This window comes from Pogonomyrmex barbatus, unplaced genomic scaffold, assembly GCF_055798465.1.
Source record: "Pogonomyrmex barbatus isolate J1 unplaced genomic scaffold, ASM5579846v1 scaffold2, whole genome shotgun sequence".
Lineage (NCBI taxonomy): Eukaryota > Metazoa > Arthropoda > Insecta > Hymenoptera > Formicidae > Pogonomyrmex > Pogonomyrmex barbatus.
In genome coordinates, this window is record NW_028297116.1 from 3,873,222 (window position 1) to 3,886,814 (window position 13,593).

The 13,593-nt window shown below is 34.7% G+C and overlaps 1 protein-coding gene across 1 annotated transcript in view; it reads right to left on the reverse strand.

Annotated features, from left to right (window-relative positions):
• Positions 1-13,593, reverse strand: part of Syn1 (Syntrophin-like 1) — a 199,912-nt gene that overhangs the window by 16,173 nt on the left and 170,146 nt on the right. The window contains exon 5 of the mRNA XM_011631791.3: positions 5,622-5,845. Within this exon, the coding sequence (XP_011630093.1) occupies positions 5,622-5,845 (224 nt within the window). The remainder of the gene's footprint in view (positions 1-5,621; positions 5,846-13,593) is intronic.

The following is a 13,593-nucleotide window of genomic DNA, read 5'->3' on the forward strand; positions in this document are numbered from 1 at the left end:
TTCAAAAAAATTTTTAAATGTTAGAAACTAAATCATATTCCGTTAACTAAAAATATACGTGACTTAGAACATTAATCAATCAATCTAATAAAATATTGAAATATCCCAAAAGTGAATAAGCTTCTCCCTCCCTCCCCCCTCTCTCTCTCTCTCTCTCTCTCTCTCTCTCTCTCTCTCTCTCTCTCAGCGATCTTGAAATAAGCCGCGATGGTGGCTCGCGGTGTGCTTCGTGATCCGAGAAGATTGCACGGTCACGGTCCTTAAGTTTCGTAGGCGTCGTGCCGGGCCGTTAATTACGATCACCCGCTCGGTTAATCACCGCGTCGGACGCGGCGACAGTTTAAATGGCGAGCGACGGCGCGCACCGTGTAAGCAAGACCGCGAGGCGAAGTTCTGTGGATGTAAATAATGAATCGCCGCGTTTCCTCGCGGATTAATGGACGCGGCTTTTGAGCAGCGCGCACTTGAGAAAATGTCGCTATGAAAATTTTCATGTTGCCTCGCTATTATTCGCCGTAACTCCGTCTACTTTTTGTCACGCTGGATTAACCAAGACCCATTAATGTTTTATGCAAGGCGGAAAAACAGAATTTATTTTCCAATATTTTTATCTCTCAACATTGAAATGCCATTCGTGACAATATTTTCCTTTTTAAACTCATAAAATATAGAAATAAAACATTTTAGTTACGCGTACATTTAAAAGTTGGCAAAGACAAATCGTATTACCGACGGTTCTGCCAACGGATGGTACACGTCCATCGATATAAACATAATTCGTACAATTATTCTTTAAATTAAATTCTTACAATATTATTAAAAAATATCATGTGAAATAATGTATTAATTGAACAATTTGAACTTCAAGTAATGTTCCGCATTATTTCTTATTATCCTTTCTCATCCTCAAATTAGTAAAATATCAAAATCAGTAAAATAGTATTATAATATAGCAAAGTAAAATGTATTTAGTGACATTATAAGGGTTGTTTACCAAAATCAATTATTATTTTCAAGCGTTATTTTGGAGTGCATAAATTCCGTGGAATGGAAACCCATTAGCCAATCCATTAATTATTCCATACGATTAATTATTCTATCGCAACACGGCGACGGTTTAAAGAAGCAAGAGATTATTCCTGGACGGCGACGCGGGAACGGTTTTGCTCGAGGAATTTCAAGTTAGTCGAGATTTAAAGTGGACTTTAACGTGTAGTTCGCGACACAAATTATCTCGAAGTCAGCTTTAAAACTAAAGCTCCTTTAAATTTTTTGTAAGCCGCTTTCCGCGATGCTGAGTCCCGTAAATGAGATTCACGATTGAGGCAGTAAATTGAAGCGGCGTTTCTGCAGAAAAGCAGCAACATTTCCAGAGAGATATCCGGTTCGCGGAACATTTCGAGAAAAGTGGCAAATACTTGATGACACTATTTCCAAGAAATAAATTTTATATCATGCTGTTTACACATGTGTGGTAAAGTATAAAAATGTTGAAGCACTACGGTAACACCCAAAGACAAGGGTCACTAACGAAACTATTCATTTCCTAGACGGCACAAAAATATTTGGTCTGCCTCTGCTTGTCAGTTTGCCGAATTTTTCAAATTTTGTGATATCGTTTGTTCAAATCTCGGTTTTCGATAAATTCACGCCGATGGTATCTGAGAACATTGAAACGATTGTGTGTAACCAAAATCGATTCTAGTTTAACAACACTGATCTCAACCACTCGCGTTTTGTCGCTACACAAAGTTTTCTGAATAAACATCCGCAAGTAAATAAACAATGTCTAAATAAATCGTGTATAAACCTATATTAATACGACGATGTGGTAGTGATCGCGATCCGTTCGAGTGTGCAAATAAATAAATAAAGCGGACAGATAGTAGGTAAACGTTCGGAGAACGAGACGTTGAAATCGATTGTATGCTGATATCGAGATGAGAGAAGAACGGAAATAGGTCGCGGGACATCGTCGCAATAAATACAGTGGAAAAAAATATGGCAGAAAGGATGCCATTTTACAAGAATAATGTAATATTGTGCATCTAGCAGTATTGCTGATGGGTTCGAGAATCGCTCGTTCAGATAAATAAACAGACATTTAATTAAATTCATGAATATCGCCTTTGGGTTACGACGCTGTGGGTATTGATTTTAATTTGATGTTACATAATAATGGCAGAGAAACAAGGATTCTATTCAGCATTTAAATAAATTCTCATAAGATTAAAATATTTGAGATTACACATGTCTTATTAATATGTACTGTTATATTTTAAAAATATTACAGAAGATCAAATCATACTTTCTTTTTTAAAACATACAGAGTTATTTTCTGTAACTTCATCATATTTTCCATAACATAATAATTAGTAGTTCAACATAATAATTAGTAGTTCAAAGAAACAAAAATTCAATCAATATGGAAAATATTGACCTTGAGATGATAAGATAAAAAATTATATTATATTTTAATGTCAACATATTCTAACATATGATAAATTAATTTTTTTATAAACTACATTTATTAATCTAAATATCCCATTTAAAGAAATGTTATCTATCATAATATTTATTCCTTTGAAACAAATAATTTGTTCTTTTGGTATTTTCATATTATTAAAAATAACAGAGATATTCAAAATAATTGAATTACAAGAAATATTCTGTATTCCAGAGGAAATTCTTTTTTAGAAAATCAGAATTCGAACAATTTGACGAAAATGAATATATTCGATGATATAAACCAATAATATATTAATATCTCTAACAGGATCTAATCTATATTACCGTCCTATTAATTTCAGTCCGTTATTGACAAATGCTCTGTCGAGATATTTGCTCACTCGATTATTTACCAACTCGGCAATTCGCCATGAAAACCGAAACCAATCGTGATTAGTGCGTGCAGCATGGCCGCAATGATTGCGAAAGGACGTTACGTGGAATTAATAAACGTTCAATCGATGTATTTGTTTAAACGCCGGTTTATTCATCCGTGCAAAATCTCATTATCCACATTCCAATAGAATTCTTGTACGTATTAACATTATCGATATACATAAATGTAACCATCACTCTTTCACAAAAAAACTGGACTTTGTGACTGTTTACAACTGTTTCGAATTACATATGCAATTAAGTATGCAATATTTTCAGATAAAACTAATAACTATTTCCAAGCCATAATTTCCAAGAGGAAAATTTTATTTTATCAATTTTCCTATTTATGAAAATATAGATTTTTCTATAATCTAGAAAATTATGAAAAAAAAACTGATTCTTCTGATTACACAAACATTGAAATTAAAAACAAATCTCAATTTTTTTGTTCTTTTTTTCATTCCGTTTGACACAAATTTTGCAATATAAAATAATAATTGAAAGAAAATGTCGATGTGAGAGGAAAATAGAACTGTTGTACAAAATATATTGTCGTTTATAAATGCGACATAATTTTTTTAATTTTAACGATACATCCAATGTCATTAACTCGTTATACGCAAAAATTCCATAACGATCCGCAAATACTTCTAATCGGATATACGCTATATATGAAGTTGATGGGTCACTGATTATTTCACTGATCCATACACTAGATCCTTTCAACGTCCATTCAACGACTCAGAGACCAACGCAGCGAATAATTAGATGTGCCCGTTGAAAGCTCGGATCACGTTTATACACACGGTTAAACGACACATTTGTGATTAGTATCGGTATAATGTTGCATCGATACATTCCAAAACAAATCTCGTCACAGAGACGAGAACGATTTCGTGAGCCGTGCACGTAACAAGCGTCACAATGACATCACGCGAACAGTCGGCCGGATGTATAATAGTCTTAATTAAAATGGCGGTCTAACGAACATAGCTAACTGCTGTAATCCACGTGCCTCATTGATAATCCTCCGACTGTACTATCGAATGTGGGGACAGAGTCTGCATACTCTGATAGGCATCCATCGTGATATGTGCGTGCATCGTCCGATATCATGTTTTTTGTATATATTGAAATTACACAAAATAATCAAAATTAAATACAAGAATTAACAACAAGTCAATTATTCTAGTAGTATAATAAAATTTTATATAAATTTTAATGAAAGTCTGTTTCGTAATCAAATTCTTTTCAATAGAAACAAAATCGAGTATTGTATTTTTCACAGTTTCAGATATTTAATATTAAACGTTACATTATACGTAAATTTTCAAAATTTGTTTAACTGAAAAAACTATTTATATTTTAATATTTCCGTATATTATGAAAAATGTTTAAATAAAGTTTAAATTAAAATATCTAAAAGTAAATTTTACATTTGTAGGGTACTATGCTATGTAAATGTAAATATAAGCATGCCCAGCGCAAATCAAAATACTAACATTGTGCACAAATAATATTTATTATAATAATATTAAAATAAATTTCCAGAAAATTTTCATCATTAATTAAGATCATTTTCAAGTAACTTGTTTTTAGCCATTAATATAGAAAATAAATTACACTTTAGCTGCTCGTTAATTTTATTTACATTTACGCTAATTTTAAATTAACGAGCAGCTAAAGCTAAAATTTCTTAAAAGCAGAAAGTATTTATTAAAAGCAGAAAGTACAAGTAAAGGCACGTTTATTAAAAGCACAGCGAAATGATAATAACCGGTTAAATCAAAGTTTATAAATATATTATTAATACAAATATAAAAGTTATGATTACGCATCTTTCATATGTATTCTATCTTTCATATGTATTCACTTTTTTCTGTATCAGAATACAATAAACTAATAAAATGAGAGAAATATCTCTCTCGTGGCAATTTTCGGTTTCACTTTGCAGACAGAATTCTTGGTCCATGTACGATAAAATGCCGGAAGTTTTGTACTTATGATTGTTGCATCATATGCTCCATCAGGAGATGCTCGTCACTGCAGAGCCACTTTCTCGCACGCGATGCTGGTGAATTTTTTACGCTTAATTTCCCGACAACCTGTACGATGGCAGTCTCACGCCATACGCCGGCGTGAAATCGACGAGACGTACGTGCTACAACGTGACGCGGTCGTAGTGCTCGTTGGCGACGCGATACGTAGCTCGTTTCGCTCGTAAGCACGTTCCCGCTTTCTCGACCGTACAGTCGATACAGGATCCGTGCGATACGTGAATCGTCCTGTTAATGATGCCGATGGCGGATTGTTACTTGCGACTTTAGTTTCGTAAGTAAAGGCTAACGTCTACCAAACCCAAGTACATACTAAAAGTAGATGTCGAGACGAATATTAAGATATTCCAAATAAAGCCAAGGCTAAAATTGCTAAAAACATCACAATAAATGTCATGTTATTGCGCCAAATAATTTCATTTCTCGACATATCACGCTTAAAATTATCTCTCGATTATCTATTTTTATTCGTCGCATTGTGACACTTTTGTCGCACAGAATATAGATTCATTTATTATCCATATATTGTATTATTCACATTTCATCTTGCTTTATTTTAAACGAGAAAGATATCAAAAAAGATAATTCAACTTTTCTCATTTGTTATAAAATCATCAAAAAGTTTTAAAAATATATAAGACTGCTTGCTCAAAATTGTAAATGTTATACAAGACTTACCGTGTTGCGATAAGGGGACAGGTAATGCTCGGCGAAGCCCAAGCTTCTGGACTCCAAGGTGCACACTCGTATAATCTAAGTTCCCGGCCTGAAACAGCACCAAAGACACTGCGCCATCCCCCTGTGCATCCAGCAGCAAGACCGAATCCGCTCCCGGCTCCTCGTGAAGTGCTTGCACTACTTCCGGCTCCGTCTTCGCTGCTTTCACTACTAGCTCGTCCGTTCTGTAAGTACATGCAACAACACATTTATATTATCCATAATATAAACATTCAATTTTTAATTATTAACAAATTTTAGATTCCAAGAAAATAATCGTATCGTATAGTTTTTAGAGTTTATAAACAAAAAAATATTTAAATAGTTTAGAATTTGAGACATTGGAAAGTTCAGTCAACAAATTAAAATTCTTCAAGATTGAAAAATTTGGAAATTAAATGCAATTGTAAGAAGACAGACAATTGAATAAAAAAGTAGATATATATATATATAAAACGCTATTAATTATTCTGTGTGAAAAATTATTAACTATAAAAATACTTTGACAATTGATAAGTTAAAAAGAAATATTGAAAAGTTTTTCGTTTCTATCCACAGCATGATGTCAAGAAACGAGACATTCGCTGCAATTACGTTATTGTACAATTGACATTTGTCTAGTACGTGACATATATAAAAAGAGTATAATATTCTTCTCCTTAGATGGCACTGGGGTAAATAAAAAAGAAAAAAAAAAAATTTTTAATTTTCACTTATTGTTATTTCATATATCCTGATAATAATGTAGAATGTAGATAAAGAAAAATGACTTCTACATGATGTTTTACAACGTAAATTACAACAAAAATTATTGCAATACAAATATTGCATTAAAATCTTATAATATATCGTAATATCTTAACACTAGTTTTTTTTCTAACAAGCTAGTCTACATATTTTCCAAGTTTCATTGAAATCAAAACTTTCCAGTTTGTTCTCCTGTTAGTAGAATCGCAATCGTGTTGAAGTCGTAGAGGAGCAACCTAAGAAGAGCACATTAATCTTAAACGACTTCCTGCCTCTTTCTCTTGGTGAAGGAAGGATCAAACTTCGTCCTCGGCCTCCTTAAAGCTCCGGAAAAGTTCGCGTAAGTAGCGGCATAAGGAGATACATCCCACGTACAAGGAGAGACCGGAAGGACTTCTGACGAAGTCGCTCTCAAACGACATTCGATCAGAAAGTTTATCCGGCAGATTAAAAAACTCTACCGTGGCCACCGTTGAACTAGTTCAACGTCTACTTTATATGGAAAATAATATTGTGTACAAAGTACAATTGTTGTTCTTATCGAGAACAACAAATTCTTAATATTTAAGCAATTAAAAACAAAAGATTTTGTAACTGTAAACAAAATAGATTGTAAATGTTATATAGTCTCGAGAATTCCAATATTCGAAAACTTATAAATTAAATAAAGTCTAAGAAATCGAAAAGAATTCCGAAAATTTTAAAGGGCCTGAAAATGCAAAACATTAAAGTTTAAAGAATTCAATGTCCCAGAATCTTGGAGTCGGAGAATCATTGCTTGTTCCTTTTTCCTTCGATCCGTTTCACTGCTCCGCAGACATCACAATCGTCGTTGGCGTCTTATCGGTGTGCGCCGCGACGCCGATTTTCTTCCGTGTCGCGGCAACCGTGAAATCGAGCGAAAAGAGCGGAGAAGGGAGACGTCGCGCAATCTACGACGAGGGTACCAATGTGGAATCAGGCGAAAAGAGAGAAATATTAAACGGCCGAGAGCGAATACCTAATGCTGTGGGAGAAGGGAAAGGTCGATCGACTAGGTTGAGGAAAAGTTCGGAAGGCGCGAACGAGTCGAGAGTCGAGAGAAGAGTTATCAAGCGGGAAGAAATGGCGTCACTGTGCGTCCTTACTTGTTCCGTTTCTACAAAAACGCTCCGGAAATTTGCGTCGTCGATAATTTCGTTAGAGATAATAAAGGAAAACGCCCCTGAGAAATTATTATTGGCAAGCAGAGACGGACGTCTTTTGTTTTCGAATAAAGACAGATATTAAATTACGTATACTTGACTCTTTAGATATTCCGATTTCATAATTCCTTAATTTTCATTTCTTTAAAAATGTCGCATATTTGCAACATCGTAAATAGATTCTATTGTTATCTTTATATGTGCCGGTGAATATGCATTTCTAAAGAGGAATGCATTAAAATCAGAATTTAATTTTTAAAAGAACACTATATTAAGTTATTAATATTATGGATTTGTGATTTCGTAGTTATAACTTTATGGACTTTACCTATGTAAAATAAAACAACAGCATAATCAAACTTTGAAAGCGGACAAAAAAGCGTGGCCAAAGGGAACAAACCAAAGGCAGGATGCTTCGTGCATGGTATAAATCGAACGACTTTGATTTGCGTCTGGTTGGGCTCCTAAAAGAAGCGATAACGCGTGATGTACGAGTTTTTGCATCCTCTCTGTGTTTTCGCATGCAGATATCTCGTTAGAAGAGAGAGAGAAAGCGAAGAGGGGGGGAAAAAGAGAGATACGATTTCCATTCGTATCTTCCCACGTTCTTCCCTTCCACATTGGGAAACGTACGCGCGACATCTGGCCTATATCGTATATTCTCATCTAGAATTTCTTTTTTTTTTTTATTGAATTTCTTTCTTAGTTTTTTTTAATTGCTATATTTTTCATTTGAACAACTGTCTCTCGGTTTATCGTAATAGTTGTTTTCCCCGCAAACGATACTGCTAGAGTAATTTCTACTAACTCTTTGTATTCAATATTCGCGGAGCCAACCACCGAGCGCCATACTTCTGTTTACGAGCCGCCATAATATAAGTGTAATCGCAGCGATATTTTCGCGAACATTAATCCCAACTGTACATTCATCGGGAAGCCAAGGATTAAAACAAGATTAAACATAGAATATCTCTATCCACTCGCAGCTATACGAGAGAGCTCGGCATGAGATGGAAGAGATCTCACGATCGCGTCCTAAATCATCTCGGCTAATTTCACCTAATCTTTATGCCGGTAGTAAAATAATAATTCCCAAGCAAGCGCAGGCGTAAGAGGCAAATTAATAACAAAGTGTAAACATGCTCGGGACGGAGAAAGATGGCATTTTACATAAAAAATGTCCTACGCGCACACGCCCACACATAGTTGTGTTTTGATCGATATAACAATAAGGGATAATGAGAAAAATCTTAATCAACTTTGTTTGCTTTTAACTGAGAAATCTTCGTTCATGTTGTTTCAGCGAGAATTCGTAATAGCGGGCTATAATCGTTATGATAATCCTAAGAAAGAGACAAAAATCCTATAATACTAAAATGAGATTAAGGACGAAACCTCTGAATGCTACTACTGCGAGCATTATTTGAATGTACGTAACATATTAAATCCGTTAAATAGTGTGCATGCCTGCAATGATATGCTTTTGCAATGCAATGTGGATTTGATCCCAGTAATATATCGTTGTTAGAATTTCAGAAGCATAACATTGCGGTTTTAACTATAGGACAAGCACAGTTGTATTTTCGTGTATTCTATAGAAATCCTAATTGCCAATTCTGCAAACAAGTTAATCTTTTATTATTAGGTTTACCTAATTCCTTATCTTGTAATTTGACCCTTTAGGTATAAATTAACTAGAAAGACTTTATGATTTTGATTCTCCCATATTTTTGTAAAATCAGCTTTCCTTCTTTAATAAAATTTAAGTATCAAAATAATTTGATTATTTACAATATATCTGCAAGTCATAAAGATTTTGTTAGAAATTTTATGAAATTCCTTATAATTATTTTTTTAAAACATTATATCTAGAAAAAGATCATTCTTTTATTCATCTAATTCAAAAATTGTAAATATAATTTATATGTATCTAACCATAAGCATTTCAATTGCGCTACAGCTTCACTAAAAATAAATATAAAAAATATGTTTATATTATTCAATAATGTACAGTGTTGCAACAGAAAGTACTCGCAATGACATTTTTCTCTTCGTTTCTATCCGATGTGACGAGAAACGCGAAAAAAAGAAATACAGCCTATTCCAAAGCAGGGAAAATAATGGAGTCGTAAACATGCTTAAATGAGACAGACAACAAAACTCAAGCGTGTTGTGTTCAAACTCAAATTGTGCGCGAACTGCGAGTGGAGGAAGGCAGCTGAGAAGCGGAGGAATGGCGAAGTGTTACGGTTGTCGGAGTGGCGCATTCGTAAATGTTGCGATTCTCTAAAATCGGCTTAAAATGTGTTACCGGGATGACTACGATTTTCTTCTGAAACGTCGCTGTTGTACAAATTGCATTTACGCAGAGAAACCTTCATTAAAATTTTTCAACTTCAAAACTTCGCATTAAGTACAGAATTTATATTTTATTTATTCGTGAAAAAATTGTAAATTCTTCTCAAGATTAAGTAAAACATATTTGATAAGCAACTCTGTTATCTTTATAATTTATAGCAAAAAGATTTATTATTAATATCAAAATTAATTCATTGTTATCGTCTCGTCTTTTTTTTTTTTTCCTTTCATAAGATATTATTATGCTCCTAAAAACGCGTATATGCGAGAATTTTATGAAAATGCTATATATAATGGTATATAGTAAATAAAATCAAAACATGAGGAATAAAACGAATATGCTTGCAGTTTTACCAAGCTATAACTGCGAAGAACATTGGCTTTTACTCTACGTATTGCTCGTAGTTGTAATCATTATCCCGCTATGATGCGATCATCCTGTATATCCGCCGTTACATCCTTGTGACGTCGACCCTAATGGAAAGCACATTAGGAAGTATATCTCTCACCTCGTACGAGGAGGGCGTAAATGTGAGGGCGGGAGGAGCCAGTGTTAGCTAGCTCGGCAACGCTTCCGCGCAAGCGAGTGGAAACGTTACGATATCGTTCTTAAAGTCGCCTGTCCGCGTATTTACGGTTCCACTGGAATAGACCAAAGATACCCTTAAAGGGGAACTTACGACTGAGAAAATAGAAAACGAGTAGTTTCATTTGTGTCCAGCGCAAAATTATTGCTAGGAGAGAGACGCAATATTCACTTATTAACTTCTTGTGGTCAATTTACCTCACCTTTAATTGAAATCTCAGCGTAATGAAGAAGCTTAAATTAAAACTTATTTTAGAAAAAGGATAGTATCCCTGTAGTATAAATATATCGTAAGACACAACTCAAAAATAATATGTCATTATCTTTTCAAAATTGAATTTAATGCTTCAATTAAAATAGAAAAGATTAGATAGAAATAACTAAGAGTGTTGGAATACTTTATAAATAAAAAGATTATACTATATATAACTGGACCAAAATAGATTAAAAAATTCATATTAGAATAATTAGAAAAATTAAAGTAGAAACTTAAAAGTGATATTTGTATATTTGCAATAAAAATACTTGAAAGAATAAACTATGGGAGTAGACTAAGTACTAGAATAATTTTTTATTTTTTATTAAAATACATTTTTCTGTTCTTTGATAAAGGAAAATCGTTCCTAATTGATAATCGCTTAATAACGCAATCGCAGTTGTTTACGCAAATTTACGCATAATTGCTGAAAGTATTAGAACTGGTGGACCTCGAAGACTCCACCGCCAGGACATAACCGACAAATTAATTTTCCTTGGCAATTCAATTACGCCTTAATTGGGTACGACGGAAATGAGACCGCATTAAAATTGCAAGCATCCAGACGGAGCCGGAGATTTTCTCCGGATTTTATCTCATTCGCTTCTCCAACTCGAATGACCGACGAATTTGATTTCCGCATACGTCGTTGACGTGTTTTCCGTACAATTTGAATGCCCTGGAATAATTTGGTCTATCTTTATGTAAACAAACAGGATAAATCTACAATCATTCCGGATACTTTGGAATATTTTGCATCCGAGTATATTGTCTGTAACAAATTGCTAAAAAAAGAAAATGCCATCATCCAAATTATTTTTTTCCCCCTTGTGTACCGACGTCTCGTCTTGAATCTTGCTAGACCATCCAGCACGTATCTATTGCATACACAAACGCAAAAGTGCCAATACCACATCCTCTACCTTCCTATACCATCGTGTAGATACACTTGCACACGGATATTGACACACGTACGCACATGCACACTGTCGCTGGCAAACGAACACGTACACGATCGTCTCTTGATCCGTCGTTCCAGCCGCAGTTTGCTTAGCATTGCTGATGCACTATCCACTTCCACGCGGAGAGTGAGATGGACACCGCCGTAGAAGAGTGGGATACAAAGAGAGAGAGAGAGAGAGAGAGAGAGAGAGAGAGAGAGAGAGAGAGAGAGAGAGAGAGAGAAGGGGGAGGAAAGGTCAGAGGAAGGTCCGAGAGAAGATTATGGATAGAGAACGTTGGTGTCTGTGTTTGAGGACCGATAGTGGCTCGCGTTCTAATTAATAACGAGCTCCTCGATGCAGTTCGCGGTTTTGCAGAGTGCACCGTGTGTGAAAGAGCTTCCAGGAACCGAGTAATCGAAGAGCGAAGAGTCATTGCTCGCCGCCAGAAGGGGCGCGGTAAAACGGAAAGGAATGCAAACTGAAAATTTCCACTGCCTCACTACTACATGGAACCGGTTTGATTTACTTTACTTTATCTGAAAATTCTACGAAAGTTGAAAGATTTTGTGCGATTACTTGAGAGAACGTGATGATATCGTTAGATAGATCTTCGTTAATCTTAAATATAACTTTTCACTTTGTCAATTTTAATCACGATTTTAGTTTCATAAATCATCGAAACATTAAATTATGATCTAGATCGTATATAAAATCGTGTAGCGCAAATTCAGTAAATAAAACGTCAAGTTTTGTATGCTTTATAATAATAAAATATAAATTATAATTATTCTATTGTATTATTGTAAACGTTAATGTTTTCATTTGAGATTAAAAATTGCTTGATCAACGTTGAAATTATCCTAACTAAATCACTTCCAGATCTGATCGTGACGTGTATATGTTCCGTGTATGTGCAAACGCATACACAAGATTGGTGGGTATTCGAGCACGCGGACTCTCCCACACCTTTTTCGATCGTGAGAAACATGAGGATTGAGGGAAAGGGAGGGTCGAGCAGAGGGAAGGGGGGGAGGTTGAGAGGGTTAAAATAGCGGTTACTGGCGAGAAAGGCACGCCGAATAAATACCGGCGGCCGGACGGAATTACCGATTGGTGGACTTGAACGATCGGAAAAGCTCGGCCGGCGCAGAGTACCCTTACTCTACTCTCGCCTCGACGATGCTGATTCTGCATTCCTCTCACTAAGTCCTATTCTTCTTGATCTCTGAAACTATTTCCGGGTTAGTCGGGACGGGGGACTTTCGCCGATAAAAGGAAGAGAGCAAAGGGGAGTAAAGAAAGATGGCAAGAAAAGGCGTCGACAGGAGTGAGTTTATTGTCGCTCTTTACGATGTCATTACCTCGCATTTATAAAAAAAGGAAATGAACGAAAATCGAAAAATCTTAAACATTTATTATACAGTGACTGTATATAACTGTATATACGATAGATGCGATAAATTATGTAGGATAGGGCGGATATTTAAAGCGTCACAAACTATTATTCCTAAAAGTACGCGTTAGTAGCAAAACATGTTTTAAACAAAAATTATAAACAATACATAGGTATAAGCCGAGTACATGTTAACTAACAAACTACAACGCGAGACTACATGGCATTTCCTCGGCAAGCAGGATCTTGGTTGCTAAAGTCTTTTTAATATGAAATAAATTCAATTATATTACCTATATTAATTATATTACCAAAAATTATAAAGTTTCGAGGAAGCCACTATCGATATTTCTTTTTTATAATAATTTCTTTTTTTTAATGGAATTATATATTCCTTTTATTATTAATTTTCTTCACAGATAACCAAATTATTATTATTTACATTTATTATTTAAATGTAAAACA